The following is a 20293-nucleotide window of genomic DNA, read 5'->3' as shown; positions in this document are numbered from 1 at the left end:
CTTTTTAAAATTTGCACCCTGTTGACTTAAATGGGGCAAGTTTTAAACCTGCTTTTAGCCTCTTAACATCCTTGATGTGTCATTACAAGTGCCCAGCCATGTGAGTGATTCCTTCAGAGTGAACACGAGTGAATCTGACTGCAGTAGATGTGAAAGATATGAATAAAAATGATGTTAATTCAGCCAGCGCAAATACCTGTATTTACTTCAGTAGTCGATTGTCTAGTTCTCCACTGTTGCTTAGTTACCTATGATCACGCGCGTAAACTCGACAATCGACTACTGTGGACTTCGACTGAAAACAGGAAGTAAATACAGGTATGTGAGCTGGCTGAATTAACATCACAAAAATGAGCTCAATGTTAAAATTGACCGGAGTTCTCCTTTAACGTCACTGGTAGTTCCCATTGTGCTGGTTTAGACCCTACTCTTGGGGGAACTAAATGAGCTCCTACTTCAAAGGATTCTTGCGCTGCGAACACAAAAAAAAAACAGGTACCTCCGCCATTAGTTCTAGGAAATATGAAAAGGTTCCTCCGGTGCAAAAGCTCCTCATATCCCGACCTCTAAACCTAACTCAACCCATAACTTATCCCTAAAATCAGAGGGAAATGATAGGAGAATAACACTGATATAGATGCACCTAACCCTGGTTGTAAGCCTAAACTTGACATGAACTGTAAAAATCTGATTGGTTGTTGATCCAGGAACATGTTGCACTTGGTGAAATCGGTATGCCAGTAAATGCATATGCAATTGACATGCAAAAATTATATGCATAGATCAAACCTAAAAATAAAATATATAATAGAACACTGTATAATCAAAAAAGAATCATAATGTAAACATAAATAATCAAAATATAATAAAAAAGCAATAAATAACTTTAGTCTTACCGCTACTTGGCTCACTGTAATACTGACTGATGTAGTTATTCATATCATCATGAACACTCTCTGAAACAGAACAAATGTAAGTCCATCACAACATCATGTGATCTGATGATCCCAAAACCAACAAACCTAATAAGCTCTTTTCCCTAAAGTTTAAAACACAATAGAATCCAAAGAAATCTGAAAGGTTTTCTGATCATTTTTCTCATTTCACAGCTTTATAATGGGGCTTAAACTAGTATTTATAACTATGTGGTGAAGCGTGCTCCAGTGTAAGCAATGCATTAACGTTCTGAATCTGGCCACCCTTGTCTTCTGCTTGGCCTCCTGACCCATAAAGAGTCTGTCTGATGTGGTTGTGGCTGTAGAAGCAGCGGAGGTCATCGGCTGGGCAGAAGCTCTTATGATCCGCCTGGCAGAGCGAGGAGTCTAAGTGCCATCCGCACATCTCTGGAGACGAGACCCAACTCACAGCGCCTTTTTAAATTCATTTTTCCTGTTTAAAATATTCATCAAACGGAGGCTCGGGAGGAGATGGGGAGCTGACTAAAACACCAGGAAGACAATCCCAGCTGAATAAATAACACATGAAGACGAAGACGACCACACACACTTAACTTCTTCCAGGGAGAAAGGCAAAGAAAGAGTTAATATGAAACCATATTCTTCAAAGAAAGAAAAAAATCTAAAATGTACAATTGTAATCATTGCTTTTGCCAAAATACCATTTTGATTTACACCAGGCTAGAATATGCATGTGAGGTCTGCCTTCATGTCCTTCAATCTTAATTTATGCCTTGTTTTCCAGTAAAAATATCCAGACATCATTAAAACAAGATGCATTCAAGTCGAAAGAAAAATGTGAAGACTTCATATTTTCAGTCAAGTTTATCTTATTGGCAGTTTTTTCTTGTTTTTAAAAATGTCAAATTTATGTTTGAAACGAAACAGTGTTTCAGGCTTCCTCTCAAATCTTAATCATTTTACGAAGTCGTTTTATTTATTTTTGGTGTCTCCGTCCAGTATTTCAGGAATCCGGTTCCTGAAACTAAGCAGACTTTTGAGGGCGATGATTCAACCTGATCATGTCACGCAGGATCTCTTCGCGGTCGCTCGGCGCAGTAAATTCTCATCTGAACCACAGCGGAGATAAAAGAGACCTCGCTCTCGCTGAACTCTGAAAGGTAGCCGGCCACAACTTCAAAAAGAAGCTCTTTAAAAAATGAGATCACTCAGCAGCTCTTATATTTTTTGCGTCTTTGTCTTCATCTAATTCCTGTCTTTGAGGCGCCAAATGTAAAATATGGGCGCTAAGAAAGGAGCCCTCAGGCAACCGTCACTCTCTCCTCTCCTCCGCTCTTCTGTCTCCACGGGTCGGCCTCTGCTTTGACGGTGTTTCTGTCCATGTGCCGTTTAGAGGAAAGAGCCACGGGCGGGCTCCTGGTGCCCACATTTCCCACAGTCCTCTGGGGGATGAAGTGTGGCTTGCACGAAGACCATTGAGGGGTTTTTCAGGCTAAAGGAACAGATGTTTGTGCCATAGTTGAATACTCTTTCAGGAGGAACAAGGCCCAATGCACAGAGCAGCCTGTGTGTGTGTGTGTGTGTTTGTGTATAACAGCTGTACTCCTGCCAAACAGATCCCAATGTGACCTGACATAATGCGGGGAACATTATAGCGGTCTGTTATAATGGGATATCATACGATCTGTCCTGCTTGTACTGTCACAGTAAATACTGAATGGATGTTGTAGTCTGTGTTTAGAGGCCGGGCTGATTTAATGCAGGAGAATCACTAAACTTGAGTTTTCTCATTCAATTTCTGTTACATTCAAAATAAAGGGGAGTGAACTGAGAATAATGACCAGTTACAAACATTTATTACTGGCACAGAAACTACATTTTGCACTATTTGTATGAAATGGACATCTATCTATCTATCTATCTATCTATCTATCTATCTATCTATCTATCTATCTATCTATCTATCTATCTATCTATCTATCTATCTGCCTATCTATCTGTCTGTCTGTCTGTCTATCTGCCTATCTATATGTCTATCTATCTATCTATCTGTCTGCTTGTTTCTATCTGTCTGTCTGTCTGTCTGTCTGTCTGTCTGTCTGTCTGTCTATCTATCTATCTATCTGTCTGTCTGTCTATCTATCTATCTATCTATCTATCTATGTCTACCTGTCTGTCCGTCCGTCCGTCCGTCCGTCCGTCCGTCCGTCCGTCCGTCCGTCCGTCTGTCTATCTATCTATCTATCTATCTATGTCTACCTGTCTGTCTGTCTATCTGTCCGTCCGTCCGTCCGTCCATCTATCCATCTATCTATCTATCTATCTATCTATCTATCTATCTATCTATCTATCTATCTGTCTGTCTGTCTGTCTGTCTGTCTATCTATCTATCTATCTATCTATCTGTCTATGTCTACCTGTCTGTCTGTCTATCTATCTATCTATCTGTTGTCTATCTATCTGTTGTCTATCTATCTATCTATCTATCTATCTATCTATCTATCTATCTATCTATCTATCTGTCTATGTCTATCTGTCTGTCTGTCTATCTGTCCGTCCATCTATCCGTCCGTCCATCTATCTATCTATCTATCTATCTATCTATCTATCTATCTATCTATCTATCTATCTATCTATCTATCTCCGTCTATCCGTCCGTCCGTCCGTCCGTCCGTCCGTCCGTCCGTCCGTCCATCTATCTATCTATCTATCTATCTATCTATCTATCTATCTGTCTATGTCTACCTGTCTGTCTGTCTGTCTGTCTATCTGTCCGTCCATCTATCCGTCCGTCCGTCCATCCATCCATCCATCCATCTATCTATCTACAGAAGATATCATACAAAGTTATGTAATTGATACAGTACCGTACTGAAAGTTACCAGAGACATTTTAGTGGCACATGTATAAAGGTCACTAGATTTCAGTTGTGAGAGCAGGAAAACAGGGACAGGGCTGGTACCTGGAGCAGGTCTGGGTTCTCTGGTGTGTTTGTCAGATCCAGCGGGGCCTAGGCCGTCTATCTCCTGGAAGCTGCTGCTCTGTTTCCCCCAAACGTGATGGATCTGCATGGCAGCCTCTCGCTCAGCGGCCAGATCCAAATCCTGCTGCGCCAGATGAGCCCTCAACTGCCTGATCTCAAACTGACAACGAGAGGAACAGAGACTCACTGATATACCGGCCAGGCACATATTAAATGTATTATTATTATTATTATTTGTTGAATCAACGTCCACACACTCGACATAATCAATGACTGCACTGATATCGACAGGCCTTAGATCAGTTCCCAACACACTCTTCAAGACATTACTAGCACAGTCTTATCTGCCTTCATCCCCAAGCAGAAGAAACAACAGAAACACATCTAGGGTAAATTGTGTATTCAGTGGTGTGCATTGATCCCTGTCTGTGTTATCTGTCTGGTGGACCCAAGACAGGCTGGACGGGTCACGTGACTGCTTTATGTAATACACAGGGTTGGGATTGCAGCTTGAAACAGGAGCTTGCATCATCCGGCGTGACCCGATCAGAAATAAAGCGTGAGCTTGGTAAAAATATGAGATATTCAGGATGCTTTGTGCTGTTGAGACACAATTCACATAGATCAGAGTCTATCGACTTCAGTGGCATGTAATTCTACACCGATTAAAAAATAAAAATAAATCACTTTTTAAAGTGACCCTAAAATGGCTCAACTGCAAAAAATTGTCTTTATCTGACACAATCTGATCCATCAAAACGCATATATTTTAAATTACAGGTGCTGTGTTACTGAGCAGATGAAACTGAAGTGAAATTTGATTGCGTGTCAAAGTGCTGCCATCTGCTGGTCAAACACACAATGATGAAGTAACATGTTTAGAGAGGGGAGAAAATAGAGCGGTATTTTTGTATGCCAACCCGGAGTTAGCATCACACTGGATCCCTCGACAAAAACCAATAGGATTTTCCTTTTGGATTATTGCAGAAAATAAGGTCTGTGACTAACAAAAGCTTATGATACTTACACCTTTTGTTCATCATGATGATCTTCACGAATGACCACAACTTTTATGAATTTTGAAGCCTAAATAAAATTCACAGAATTCAAAAGCTAAACGAATGTTATAAACTACACTACGGTCACATCATTAAGCTTCAACAACTCTTTCAGACTTTGTTTAAAAACATTTTCTCCAGAAAGTTCGAGTTATAATAGATAGCAAGAGCACAATTATAAACACAACGAGGCTGTGAAAGCGGACTAGTAAATAAATGAGTTTACCAGTTTGACTGATGACGTTTAATGTCCCCGACAACCTCTGTAGTCCCATTAAGATACTTGTTAGCAACCGCCTTTTACAAGACAAATAAAGGCTTAAAAAAAAAACATTGACTTCAGTACGATGTAACCGGAAGTGCTAAAATGCTAACTCATTTCCAGGTTTGGGGCTACAAAAATATATCATCCCAGCACCACTCTATTGCCCTGTTTACACCTGGTATTAGGTCGATCGGATCACAAGTAGATGAGGGAGACACATTTCCGTTTACACCTGGTGTTTTAATCCGTCTCTTTTGTCCACTTTCAACCACTTCTGTCCTGATTTCTTTGAGGGGAGGGTCTATGGGCGGGTAAATGTATGTCTTTTTTAACGGACAAAATAAGTTTATGCAATTGACACATGAACAAGAAAGGAGACGATTGAAAAACATATGGAAAGCATCAGCTTTTGTTTCTGCTCTGATAGACAGTAGACCAGCTGAGCGTGTGTTAGAAATCAGGAAAGGTGAGAGAACATTGTGCTTGGTATGTTTTTCATCTTCAAATCAAACTTGGGCCTTCAGCCGACAATGTTTGAATCCCATCTGGCTAGTGCGCTTCCTATAATCTTTTGTAAATGTTCGAACACATTCGACCACATGAGCGTTTACACATACGAAAGCAATCCGGTCGAATGTGTTTTCGACTACCTCTGGAAGTGGTCAAAAGTGGACAAGCTCAAAATGTTTTAGACCCCGTTTACACCTGTATTTAGCGTCGTCCACTTGTGATCCGATCAACCAAAATGGCAAATCTTAATACCAGGTGTAAACGTGGCCTAAGACAAGAAAGACCTAAATAACTAGAGGCAATGTGTATGAGTACCTGTGTATCTGTAATAGTCTGGTTTAACAATGGTAGGGACATTTAAAAATCTACCTGTATTCCTAATGCTACTGCCAAAGTGTGTGTCACTGGCCTAATATAAGTGCTCTTTGTGTTATGTTGGTAAAGTAAAAGTCGGACAGGAGTGAAGGGTAAAACAGAAGCATTAATTGATCATGACTCACGGCCTGTTCCTGACAGATCTGTGTGAGTCTCTCCAGCTGTTCCTCTCTCATAGCTTTGGTCTTCTCGTACTGCTGGATCTCCATCTCCATCTCCACCTTCACCTGCAGCACGTACGCTACAGAAGAGAAGAGAGCAAACTTATGTACTGTTCTCTGAAACAAAAAATGAACCATGAAATTAACATGGCTTATGTACTGTACATTCAAACACTATCGTTGGGGTCGATAAGATTTTTTCATTGTTTTTGAAAGTCTCATGCTCTCTAAGGCTGCATTTATTTGATCAAATATACAGTAAAAACAGTAATATTGTGAAATTTTATGACAATTTAAAATAACTGTTTTCTATTTGAATATATTTTAAAAAGTAATTTATTCCTGTGATCAAAGCTGAATTTTCAGCATTACTCCAGTCTTCAGTGTCACATGATCCTTCAGAAATCACTCTAATATGATTTGATGCTCAAGAAACATTTCTGATTATTATCAATGTTGAAAACAGCTGTGCTGCTTAATGTTTTTGTGGAAACCATGATACAGCATTATTTGATAAATAGAAATTTTTTTTTTTATATATCTTAAAGACCAAAAATGTATGATATTTCTTGAATTATCTTGGACTTACAAAAACTACAAGTAAATATAAGTATGGTGAGTACCATGGTATTACAATCTGATGTCATCACTGTACAATGATACCATCACAATACTTTACTGTATGGGGAATGTTGAAAAATAAGAGAATTATCCAAGTGACAATTTTTGTATCAAGCTGAATCAATTGTTGGTCCCGTTGCAAAAAAGAACATTAAATATTATTATTAAATGATAAATACTAATATATATGTATATAAATGTATCTGAATATATTTAAATAGCTCATCTCTGTTCTGAAACAGCCAATCAAATATTAAAAGGCTTAACACTGCTTTGATAAACAGCTAATTGTTTTCTGAAAACATCCAATGCAGCCATATGCTAACATCAGCTCCATCCACAGCTAAGCGGAGAGACCATATTGGCCTGATATTACATGAATTGACAATAGCGTCTGACGTTGATTTTCTCTGGCTTGGCTGGGATTGTGCTGAGAGGGCCAAAGGCTTTTTATCAGGTGCTGCTGGCTCTTAATAAAGCCGTATCCACATGACCCCTCTTACCATCCACTCGCTTTCCATATCAATTAGACTCTTCTCACACTGGTACCATCTGCCGAGAGAACTCCCAGCATGCTTTGCTGCATGGCAATGTGTTACTCAGTCCTTTAATATTCTTCATACATTTCAGGATTGTTATATATTATTCTAAATTCAACATGAAATCAAAATGAACAAATCTTGTTTGTTTGGTTTTTTTATTTTATTTTTTTATTGAATATTACTGTATTATAAATGATTTATCTGTGCATTATTTTTTTTTTTTAGTGTCCTCGTAATCTTTAATCAAAATAACTTCCCCTTCTTCTAGCAGCTCATCTCTTCTCTGATGATGCGTTAACTGACATGAGGGCGGGGCAACCTGTCACTCACATGAGATCCACCAATAGCAAACCACAACCATCCAATCAATTCCTGATGGACAAAATCCAGCCCCGTCCTACATTTGTTTTAAGTTCAAAAAGCAGTTTCATTCGGATATGTGTCACAATAGGGAAGAAAAGACTATTGCAACTTCCATTTCATGCCGATGTTATTTTATATATATATGGTATATTTACATGTATTAAAATTAAAATGTATTATAAAATAGGCATTTTAGAGTTGGATTTAATATGCATAATGTCTCTTAAATCGAAGAAATTGTACTGCTCAGAATGCTGCTATTTTACACGATCGCTTTTTATTATGAACAGCTTGAATTTAGGCTTTTATTCGCATAAACACTGATCAGCGAACATAAACCGAAGCTCAACCATACTGGCTTGAAGCGCAAGAACAAACCTCACTGGTTCTTGCTGAAGCTCAAACGTGCTGCGTAACACGAGAATGAACCTCATTGGTTCACGTACGCCAAGTGAACATGCTTGGTCCTCTGTTTACCATAACTGATGAGTTAATGAATGTTTATATGGTGAATAAGAAACAAAATTCTATCTGTTCATCATATAAAGTGATCGTGTCTCTTCAGAAAATTTGGATTAAACCTTTCAATTCATATGGATTAGTTTTACGATCTGTTTATGAACTTTTTGAAGTGACAAAGTGGTAGTTGCGTAGCTGTCCATAGAGGGACAGAAATCTCTCAGATTTCATTAAAAATATAATTTTTGTTTCGGAGATTAACAAAATTCTCACGGCTTTGGAACGACATGAGGGTGAGAATGATGACAGAATTTTCATTTTTGGGTGAACTAACCCTTAAATAAAAAAACTAAATAATTATATAAATAAAAACTATAAAATAAAAAACATGTTTCAGCAACTAACCCTTAGTAAATCTAATTGTGCACTGGTGTCTTTTCAAAAGTTCAGCACATGGTGTTTTATGTCCTGCTGTGAACATGAAACAACCACAGGGTGGCGTAAAACTGGACCAGACTCACCGTGAGACTTGAGCTCATGAATGTTAATTGGTCAGCGTGTCTCTATCAAATATCAAGCTTTAATTCATTTTTCAGTGTTCAGATTGCATAACTTCAGTGTTGCACTGGTGTTGTATTAACACTGTGTAAAGTATAACGACTGTATTCAGCTGTCTGCTGTTTTTGCCGAATGTGCACTCTCTCTCTCTCTCTCATTTTAAGGCGCATGAACGTACACACATGAAACAATGTAATTTTCATATCTTGCACATAACCATTCTCGAAGAAAATGGAAAAGATATGGGCAAACGGACATGCATAATACACAAGATACATGGGCACAAAGTGATTTAGATGTAAATTGGAATAAAAAAGGTACACAAGACAAAAAATATGGACTGCACTGACATGCTACAAACTCATTGTAAGAATAGTCAAAATAATTTTAAATATACCTAATATATATATATATATATATTGCCAACAATTAGACTAAACATTAATTGCAGGTAAAGATGTTTTTACTACCATCCTTTGATGATTTCTGTATGTAAATGAGCTCTATTATGATTCGCTATCCTGTGTACTGATGCCATATTCATGATTATTTATGCATTGCATTTTTGTTAGTTTCTAAAATTGTTTTTGGTGAATGCCTTGTCACGATATTGCATCAGTACTTTAGTTTCTTGTATCCGCTGTTATTTTAGTATTCTATTACAGTTTTATTAATATTTTAAATTAGCCTTCACTTTTATATTTTCAGTTTTCATTTTACTTTTAGTTTAAGGTTTAGTATTTTTTTTGTTATGCGCTTTTGTAATTTGTATTCGTTTTTGTTTCTCTTAAATACTTCTATAGCTTTAAAGCTTATATATCTTTAAATTTGATTTCAGTTTCAGTAATCTTGCTACTTTTATTTATCATGTCTTTCATATGAAAATCTAACTAGATGTGCCTGTATCTCTCTCTGGTGGGGATGTTTGTTGTTCATGACGGCGCTGCACTCGACAGCTCAATGATGTTTAGTGAGAATGAGGGTGACCTGCCCCAGCCATCGATCATGAATACACTTGCATAAACAGAACCTGTGCTGAGAAATTATGGACATCATGCTCCTCTCAGCATCAACAAAAGACTCTGAATCAATCTGAATTTTAATAAGACCACCACTGGCAGCAGCAGCGCGTGTGAGGCGTCTATCATAACTCACACTCATTGGTCCGGACAGGACAACAGCTAGTAAGATTAATCAGTTGAATTGGCTAATGCATTTACATTAACACTTTCGTTAAGGGTTTCCTGACGTGTTTTAAGGGTCAAAATTATTTACATTTGGTGAACTAAAAACTGAGTGTTGTCATAAAGCAGCTGACCGTCAATGATCCTCTTGACTCTCCAGATGCGGAGGGTGATGATGAGGCTGATGGCGTCCCAGGGGCTGCTGGGACCGTTAGCCACCGTGGAGGCCACCATTGGGGCCAGAGAGAGGACAATCACAGCACCGTCAAATACCTGACAAAAACAAACAAACAAACGATCATACGCCAGTGTCTTTTAGCTTGTAACATGTAAAAGTCTTTTTAATATTATGGGCTGTTACATAGCAGGTAATGCTGTATTATAGTCCCTCAGCTTCATAACTATGTACTTAAATAAATAGATAAATAATACTTATAAATTCTAAATATATTATTATTTGTATACATTTTATATATATATATATATATATATATATATATATATATATATATATATATATATATATATATATATATATAAAATTTACTCTTTTTGTATTTTATATATTTTTCTATTATACAAAACATACAGCTTTTTGGTATCTATGTGTGAGTGTGTGTGCACCATAAAATAATCAGTAAATACAGTGAGGAAAATAAGTATTTGAACACCCTGCTATTTTGCAAGTTCTCCCACTTGGAAATCATGGAGGGGTCTGAAATTGTCATCGTAGGTGCATGTCCACTGTGAGAGACATAATCTAAAAAAAAAAATCCAGAAATCACAATGTATGATTTTTTAACTATTTATTTGTGTGATACAGCTGCAAATAAGTATTTGAACAACTGTCTATCAGCTAGAATTCTGACCCTCAAAGACCTGTTAGTTATTTAGAACTAACTATGGTGCATCCATCAATTAATTAGATGCACCTGTTTGAGGTCGTTAGCTGCATAAAGACACCTGTCCACCCCATACAATCAGTAAGAATCCAACTACTAACATGGCCAAGACCAAAGAGCTGTCCAAAGACACTAGAGACAAAATTGTACACCTCCACAAGGCTGGAAAGGGCTACGGGGAAATTGCCAAGCAGCTTGGTGAAAAAAGGTCCACTGTTGGAGCAATCATTAGAAAATGGAAGAAGCTAAACATGACAGTCAATCTCCCTCGGACTGGGGCTCCATGCAAGATCTCACCTCGTGGGGTCTCAATAATCCTAAGAAAGGTGAGAAATCAGCCCAGAACTACACGGGAGGAGCTGGTCAATGACCTGAAAAGAGCTGGGACCACCATTTCCAAGGTTACTGTTGGTAATACACTAAGACGTCATGGTTTGAAATCATGCATGGCACGGAAGGTTCCCCTGCTTAAACCAGCACATGTCAAGGCCCGTCTTAAGTTTGCCAATGACCATTTGGATGATCCAGAGGAGTCATGGGAGAAAGTCATGTGGTCAGATGAGACCAAAATAGAACTTTTTGGTCATAATTCCACTAAACGTGTTTGGAGGAAGAAGAATGATGAGTGCCATCCCAAGAACACCATCCCTACTGTGAAGCATGGGGGTGGTAGCATCATGCTTTGGGGGTGTTTTTCTGCACATGGGACAGGGCGACTGCACTGTATTAAGGAGAGGATGACCGGGGCCATGTATTGTGAGATTTTGGGGAACAACCTCCTTCCCTCAGTTAGAGGCATTGAAGATGGGTCGAGGCTGGGTCTTCCAACATGACAATGACCTAAAGCACACAGCCAGGATAACAAAGGAGTGGCTCTGTAAGAAGCATATCAAGGTTCTGGCGTGGCCTAGCCAGTCTTCAGACCTAAACCCAATAGAGAATCTTTGGAGGGAGCTCAAACTCCGTGTTTCTCAGCGACAGCCCAGAAACCTGACTGATCTAGAGAAGATCTGTGTGGAGGAGTGGGCCAAAATCCCTCCTGCAGTGTGTGCAAACCTGGTGAAAAACTACAGGAAACGTTTGACCTCTGTAATTGCAAACAAAGGCTACTGTACCAAATATTAACATTGATTTTCTCAGGTGTTCAAATACTTATTTGCAGCTGTATCATATAAATAAATAGTAAAAAAATCATACATTGTGATTTCTGGATTTTTTTTTTTTTAGATTATGTCTCTCACAGTGGACATGCACCTATGATGACAATTTCAGACCCCTCCATGATTTCTAAGTGAGAGAAATGGCAAAATAGCAGGGTGTTCAAATACTTATTTTCCTCACTGTATATAATAAAAACATTAAAAAACATTAATATATTTCATACACACTCACACACACATATGTATACATACATATATATACACTAACATACATATACATATATATATATATAAAAATATGTTATTATATATATAAAAATATGTTATATATATATATATATACATATATACACACACACACACACTTATGCATATAAGTGCTATCAAATAGAATACATATACTCTTTTTACAAAAAATATTCATTTCTTTCATGTATATACATACATATAAATGTATATAAATTTATTTTTAATTTTATATATTTATTATATATTATAAATATATTATTTACCTTTTTACTTAATATTTCAGTCGTGTGTGTGTGCGCACATGTAAATGCTTTTAAAAACTTCGTATCAGGCACATATGACAAAAAGAAAAATGTAATATGTAAATGAATGGGCGGGGTCAATAGAACTGAATAGCCAATCCCAGTTGGATCAATGGATCCTCTCCTGCTCAGGCAACAATGTGACATTAAGAGAGTGTCACTGCGCCAGAGAGACTCATTCTTCATTAAGTTTCAAGGGCTCGCCTCTTCCCTCTGTGTCCCCCCTGTACTAATGGGACCCCGGGGAGCTTACCTCAACTTTGTTCTCTATATAATCCCATATCCCGAGCACCACAATCCTAAAGACAGTCTGGGAGAGCAAGAGAGACACACATATAAGTGGAAAAGAGCCACAGAATGAAAGAACAGATTAATGAAAATCAGTTATCATATTTCTGATGGTTCAGCACATTGCATTCTGTGAAATCATCCACTATAGAACAACAAGCCACGTTTTGTGAAAGCCAAGAGAGAAGCCTTGAAAAAAAAAAAAAAAAAACAGCCAAACATTCTTTTTCCAGCGACCCACGAACAGCACACGTAAATAATGAGCTTGCAGGGGAAATGTGTACGCAGGGTAATTCGAAATGTAAGTGATATCGAGATGTGGCGGCAACAGAATTCACCTCCATTTGGTGGCGGAATAACCCCGGTGCCTCCGCAAAACCCATTTCCAACCCGAATCATTTTTTTCCTTTTCATCTAGTCTCTGAACGCAGCTCATAATATATCAGTGACCTGCAATATGTATTCATAAACTCGCAAGCTGGCGAGATCTCATCGAAACACTCGAAGGAGACGCTGTGTTTTAGTGACTGCTGACTCAGGTGGCACACGGTAGTCTTTTTAGCTTTTTCTATCTCCTACTTCACTCTCTTTTCCCCTCTCTCTCTCTCTCAGGCTAAAAGATAAGAGCGACGCTTAAAGTTTCAGGCTTTCCGGTCTCTTGGCCTTTATCGACAAGTAAAACGCAAGTTGAAGGAAATAAATGCAAGTCTGCTTTAAAAGAGCCAGAGACAAATGCAACTGGATCTGAAGAAATGGGAATCAATGGAAGTCAGCACGTGTCAGGACACACACACTTTTAAAGTACAGTAACAGCACTATGTGAAACTGCTTTTTCTTGGGTTCAATTAAGACGGCCCTACAGCATAAACATTCAGACGAAGCCTTACATCAAATACATCCACCCAATAGATCTCGTTGTGGTCTCATTAATTTGAAACAACATACTTTATCGATAATTGTGAAAAAGGCTTTCTAGTAAGCCTGGTGGCTCTCTGTAAATCATGATTGTCTCAGAGTCAGCAGCTTGGTTGTTTTAGTCGCCTGTGACCTTTAAACACTCATATCTATGAAAATCTTTTTTTGTAGAGATGTTACTCCGTTATCTTTCATTTAAGTCTCAGAAGTTTCTACAAAACTTTATATACACCAATATTTATGGAAAAAAACATTGTTTATTAACATTTAACAACATTTATTTCCATCAAGAGGTACATCCATTTTTGGTCAAGATCTTATATTGACAATGCAAGAGTCCATCACTCTGTAAAGTCTCCTCCAGCACATCCCAAAGACTTTCAATGAATTTAAGGTCTGGACTCAGAGGTGCCAATTCATGTGTGAAAATGATTCTTCATGCTCCCTCCCAACTATTCTTTCACAATTTGAGCCTGATGAATCTTGACATCGTCATCCTGGAATATGACCATGATGTGTCTTCCTACATGGTTGTTTAAGAAATGAAAAGCTACACACTCCATCAATTAGGGTTAGAAGAATGGTTGCCAAACATATAACATGCTAGAAACACAATAATCCCTGCAATAATGATCCAATCATAGACTCTAAAGCATTTGTCTGTTTAAATCCAAACAGCAACTTTATTTATTTTGTGTATGTTATAAATAAAATGAATTTGTATAGTATAGCAACTTAGTCTTGAAAGAATTGAAGGAAATTTTTTTAATGAGAAATGGCTTGGAGATCTTGAGTGACTTTTGGCATACAAACATTTACACTCACCTCAGTGAAGAAGACGGACAGGATGACCAGGCTGATCCAGTGGATGATACAGGCGAACTGGAATGCATTATTAACTGTGGACACAAATCAAAGAGATTCTGCGCTCACAATTCACATAATGATTCAGGATAAAATACAGTAAAATGTAATGAGCTCAAAATATACAACTCAAAAAAAGTACACTACCATTCAAAAGTTTTGGGTCAGTATGATCGCAAAAGTTATGCTTTTTATTTTTAACTTTTTATTCGTCAAATTGTTTTACGGTTTCCACAAAAATATGAAGCAGCTCAACTGTTTTCAACATTGATGATAATAATCATAAATGTTTCTTGAGCATCAAATCATAATATTAGAGTGATTTCTGAAGGATCATGTGACACTGAAGACTGGAGTAATGATGCTGAAAATTCAGCTTTGCATCACAGGAATAAATTACATTACAAAATAGATTCAAATAGAAAACAGTTATTTTAAGTTGTAATAATATTTCAGAATACTGCTGCTTTTACTGTATTTTTAATCAAAGAAATGCAGGCTTGGCGAGAACAAGTCTTCTTTCAAAAGTACCCCAAACTTTTAAATGTTAGTGTATTTAGTGTTCAGTTCATTTTAGTGAATTGGTTAATTTGGATGGATTGGATGGAATGTTTCAATGAATCAATGTTCAAATGAATGAATCAAATTCAATGAATCAAAGTTGTTCGATGTTGGCACGTTACATTACATTTTGATAAAATATATTACAAATATCGTAACTTAGACATTTTAATTGAAATATTATAAAAATATAAATATCTAATGATTCTAATAATACAATTTTTTCTTTTAGAATAATAGGCAAAGGTACATTATTTACAATAAAACCTTGATGATGCAACATGAAAGTGTGAATGTTGATGAGGAAAGTTATTACTATGTTTTTGATTTTGCTCCCAAACAAACCCAGATAGCATAAAGGTAACCTCATCTGGGCCAACTATGGAACGTATGGCTCAGTTCTGGCCCAGATGAGGCCCGGATATGTGGTATATGGGCCAGATGAATGTGGGAGATGTGGGCCAAAACTGGGCCAGAAGTCATTTGCTATCTGGGAAGTGATTTCCAAATGTTTTGCTAATCAGCTCAAACAAATCATTAAACTGGTTCACATTGTCTGTTTCTGAATCATCATTAACAGTAAGATATACAAGCTCTGTTGGTAAGTTACTCTAAAAAAGGAATTAATTACTAGCTACTAATTACATCTTTACCAGTGTAATTAGATCACTGTACTAAACTGCTCTTTTTAAAAAAGTATTGCATTACGTATTACTTACTAAATACCATATCAACCTAAACCAGTTAAACAATACAAGGATAGACATGAAACTGCTATTTTAATTAGTTCAAATAACTAATATAAAATTGCATAAATTATTTTTCAAAGTATTTCAAGGGAGAAGTTTACATTAAAACATATTACATATTGATGTACGTTTACATAACACATGAAAACCTCACATAATAGTGTAATCTACTTGGGGGGAAAAATAGGCCATTTATTCTTCAGAATTATTCTCATATGAAACTACTCCTCCTTACAGGGACTTTTCGAGTGGGAAGCCAAATTCCCTGCATGAGCCGCATCCGTGTCGCAAGCCGAGGACAGTCACTGCTCAATCTCATTACGGCAGCCGCCTGAACTGAAAGCATTAGGCATTTGTGATTTGATATTGCACCCAATCCGCGTCCTGCATCTGTCTATTTATCCGCTCCATTACGGTGCAAGAGATCTACTGCATTCAGTTTATCACCCGCCCGCCCTCCCGGCCCATATGTCTTAGTTTGCTCTGTTCACTGATCTGTCCATCAGCCCATTCATCTCCCTCAATCCCTCCCCCCATTAATCTCGCCGGCCGGTCGCTGTCCTGCACTCCTTCACTTTTCTCTCTCTCTCTCCGTTCCAATCCATCTCCTCCTCAATCGGTCTTTCAGGACTTTGTAAAGGCCAGAGAAGACAGCGATATAGGCTGACTTATGCTTCTGTCATCTCTCGCATTTCTCTCTTTAGTGCGCACTCATCTGCACGCTGAGCCGTGATTTTTCGCCATAGCATGAATGGGGATCTCCATTCGGATTTACAATAGGCGAGAAATGAAAACGTCCAGGCAAATAGCAGCAAAGAACATGTCGTTTCACAACGTGTTTATTGAGAATAATCTCAGCAGAGATTAGATCAACAATTGCAGATGTATATGAGAGATAGTGTATTCTATATACTGCATACTTTTCAATTGTCAAGATTGTATTATGAGAATATTGTGATTTATTAGGTTGGGAAATGAGAACCAGTTCCTATTCAGAACCAACTGAATACTTAAAAATTTAAATATAATCTAAACAAACTGATTCTTCTAAGCCTTTTCTTTCAGTGAATTAAAAACATACAGCGTGACCAGTGTAGTCCAATTCCTTAACGAATGACTCGTCTTGTGAGTTATTTTTAGTAAATTAAAACATACATTGTGACCTCAGTTATCCAAATCCCAGACAAGTGACATGTACAGTCTGATTCAGTACGAATGACTCTTATAAACTATTAATTCGATTCCCAAACTAATTACACTGTTCAATTATGTTAGTTCAATTATGAACTATTTCTTCCTAGTGAATCAAAAAACGTACAGCCCAACCAATGTGGTGTGAATCCCAAACACAGGATTCTTAAAGCGGTTCCTCTTCAGGGAATTAAAAACAGTGAGACTAGTGTAATTTTTCTAAGGAATAATTTTTTTAAGGAATCAACAACATACAACATAACCAGTGTTGTCTATTTCCTGAACGAATGACTCTTATGTGCTAGTTCTTTTTTTAACTAAATCAACACATACAGTGTGACCACAGTATTTTGAATCCCTAATAAATTACATCGAGCTCAGCCAGTGTATTCCGATTCCTGCATGAATGACTCTGAGCTATCTCTTCCTAGTGAATCAAAACAGCACGACCAGTGTAGTCCAAATCCGAATCCCTTATACAGTAAGCTGCTGTGTCAGAGCATGTGTGCTAACTCGATGGTAAATCCTCATTCTCGGGCTAGAATGGCTTTTAAAGAGATCCTGAACCCCTTCTAATACTCACATTGTAGAAGCTTAGTATCGATGAGCAGTTCCAGAGTCAGTAAGAGCACCACCAAGATGACACAGGCCACCAGGAAACAGTTGAAGCCAGCGCTCAGCAAACACACCTGCCAGAGCGCTGCTCTCCTCCCGCAGCACGGCTTCAGCCAGTTAGACCTGCAGATAAAATACAGCGACAGGGAGAAAGAGAAGAGAACCATTTCTCAGCCACAAAACCACAAACACAAGACAGCTGGAGTCTACTTTCACACATATTTGCTAACAACACAGGAAGGCATTAAAACACAAGTTTAGTTCTACATACAAGTTTACTTCTAATACTACTTGTATGTAAAAGTCAATATTACTGTATGTACAAGTGGAAGCAATCTTATAAGTAGAAGCAGATGTATCCTTGTAAACATTCTTCAGTTTACATTTACATACAAGTAAACTTGTGTACAAATAGAAGGAAGCTTGTATGTTCATCTATTTTTACATAGAAGTTTGCTTGTTTGTACCAAGTTTACGTCTAATTTTACAAGTTGAAGTGAACCTGTAAGTAAAAGTAGAAGTAAACATGTAGAAGTAGAAATAAAAATACATATGTATGTAAAAGTAAACTTGTATAAATGTGTAGAAGTAAACTTGTACGTAAAAGCAGATGTTAACTTGTACACATTCGTACAAGCTTACATCTACATACAAATAAACTAATGTACAAAGCTTGTATGTTAAAGTAGAATTAAACGTGTATGTAAAAGTAGAAGTAAACGTATCTACAAGTAGAAGCAAGCTTGTAAGTAGAAGTAAACTTGTATGTACAGGTAGACAAAGTTAACTTGTAATACAAATAGAAACAAACTTGTATGTTCATCTATTTTTACATGCAAGTTTGCTTCTCTTTGTACAAAAGTTTACACAATTTGTACATAAGTCTACTTTTACAAGTAGAAGCAAACTTGTATATAAAACCAGAAGTAAACTTGTATGTAAAATGTATGAATGTGTAGAAGTAGAAATAGAAGTAAACTTGTAAGAATGTGTAAGAAGTTTACATCTGCTTTTACAAGTTTACATCCACATTCAAGTAAACTTTTATGTACAAATAGAAGCAAGCTTGTATGAAAAAGTAAACTTACTTCTACTTTTACATACAAGTTTACCTTTATTTGGTTTTACCTTTATTTGCATAAAAATGTACTTGTATGTAGACGTAAACTTAAATGTGTACAAGTTTATATCTTCTTTTACAAACAAGTTTGCTTCTACTTGTATGCAAGTTTACATCTACACATTCATCCAAGTTTACTTTTACATACAAGTTTATTTCTATTTCTACTTGTAAGTATAAGTTTACTTATGCAAGGGTACTTCTACTTTTACATACAATTTTAGTTCTATTTCTACATGCACATACAAGTTTACTTGTACTTTTACAATCAAATTAACTTTTGCATACAAGTTTACGTCTACTTACAAGTTAGCATCTACCATTTTTAAATTATTCTAAAAACTACAATAACCCTAAAGATTTTTGTGCCATTATCAAGAGATGTGGCCACAGTGTAGATTTTTGAGCATCTGTCAGTATGTTCTTCACATACATGTAGCTATCGTATGACTTCAGGAGTCGTATGGACTACTTTAATGCCACCTTTATGGTACTTTATTTTTGTCATTTTTGAGCTCGATATCCCCAGGCCCCACTCACTTTCATTTTAAGTAAAGGATCTGCCAAAAAATCACTTGATTAGTTGCAATTGTTTATAGCCTTCAGTTTAATTGTGTTTTTCAAATTTGGTTAGGCAGTAAACCTTTCAGTGGATGCTCTATGAGTGTGTCTCACTTTGATTAATCACATTTTCTCACTATCTCTCTTTTCCGCGCTCCTCTAAAAGCAGACTAATTGAATTGCCCTGTTGAGGGGTCTTATTCCCTCCAGCTTTTTCTGTGTTCCTCTCAATCTCCCTTCCAGACTCTCATATCATCTACTGCTATTCCACTGCCACGAGTTGATCTCAGATCTGGGAGTAACCTTAGAGGTGGACAATTTAGCATCAAGAACAACATCAATGTGCTCTACCCATTCTATCAGGAACCAGGAGTATGTAAAGACCTACTGAGTTCAGTATGCTTAAGTTCACCAAGGTGGTCTATATTCCCAGGAGAACACTATTCCATTCATCTCAAAAGCCTGCGAAAAAGATTGTGATTGGCCCTCAAAGATACTTTTTGGAACCAACGGCATCTACCAGCAGGTAGAGCATTTCTCGCTGCATAGATAGAGCATACTATTTCACTTAATATTTTTTTAAAATAGTCATCAGTATACAGTTGAAGTATGGTAGTATACCATTTAGAGCTGCACGACTAATCGTTAAAAGGTCGGGATCTCGATTCAAACACCCACGCGATCTCATTCCTAAATGAAAACAATTTCCCTGTTTCTATTAAACCAGGGATAGGCAACTTCGGTCCTGAAGGGCCACTGTCCTGCAGAGTTTAGCTTCAGCCCTGATAAAAACTCGCCTGCCTGTATCTATCTAGTAATC

The 20293-nt window shown here is 37.3% G+C and overlaps 1 protein-coding gene across 1 annotated transcript in view; it reads right to left on the bottom strand.

Moving 5' to 3' along the window:
* Positions 1-20293, bottom strand: part of tmem266 (transmembrane protein 266) — a 72342-nt gene that overhangs the window by 4473 nt on the left and 47576 nt on the right. The window contains exons 3-9 of the mRNA XM_081356469.1: positions 17761-17915; positions 14638-14711; positions 12863-12919; positions 10131-10269; positions 6234-6349; positions 3880-4060; positions 897-956 (exon numbers count right to left, since the gene is read on the bottom strand). Coding sequence (XP_081212595.1) covers positions 897-956; positions 3880-4060; positions 6234-6349; positions 10131-10269; positions 12863-12919; positions 14638-14711; positions 17761-17915 — 782 coding nt within the window. The remainder of the gene's footprint in view (positions 1-896; positions 957-3879; positions 4061-6233; positions 6350-10130; positions 10270-12862; positions 12920-14637; positions 14712-17760; positions 17916-20293) is intronic.

Source organism: Scardinius erythrophthalmus (assembly GCF_964197995.2).
Source record: "Scardinius erythrophthalmus genome assembly, chromosome: 24".
Lineage (NCBI taxonomy): Eukaryota > Metazoa > Chordata > Actinopteri > Cypriniformes > Leuciscidae > Scardinius > Scardinius erythrophthalmus.
Note: the sequence above shows the minus strand (reverse complement) of the source record. Positions and strands in the feature narration are given on the sequence as shown.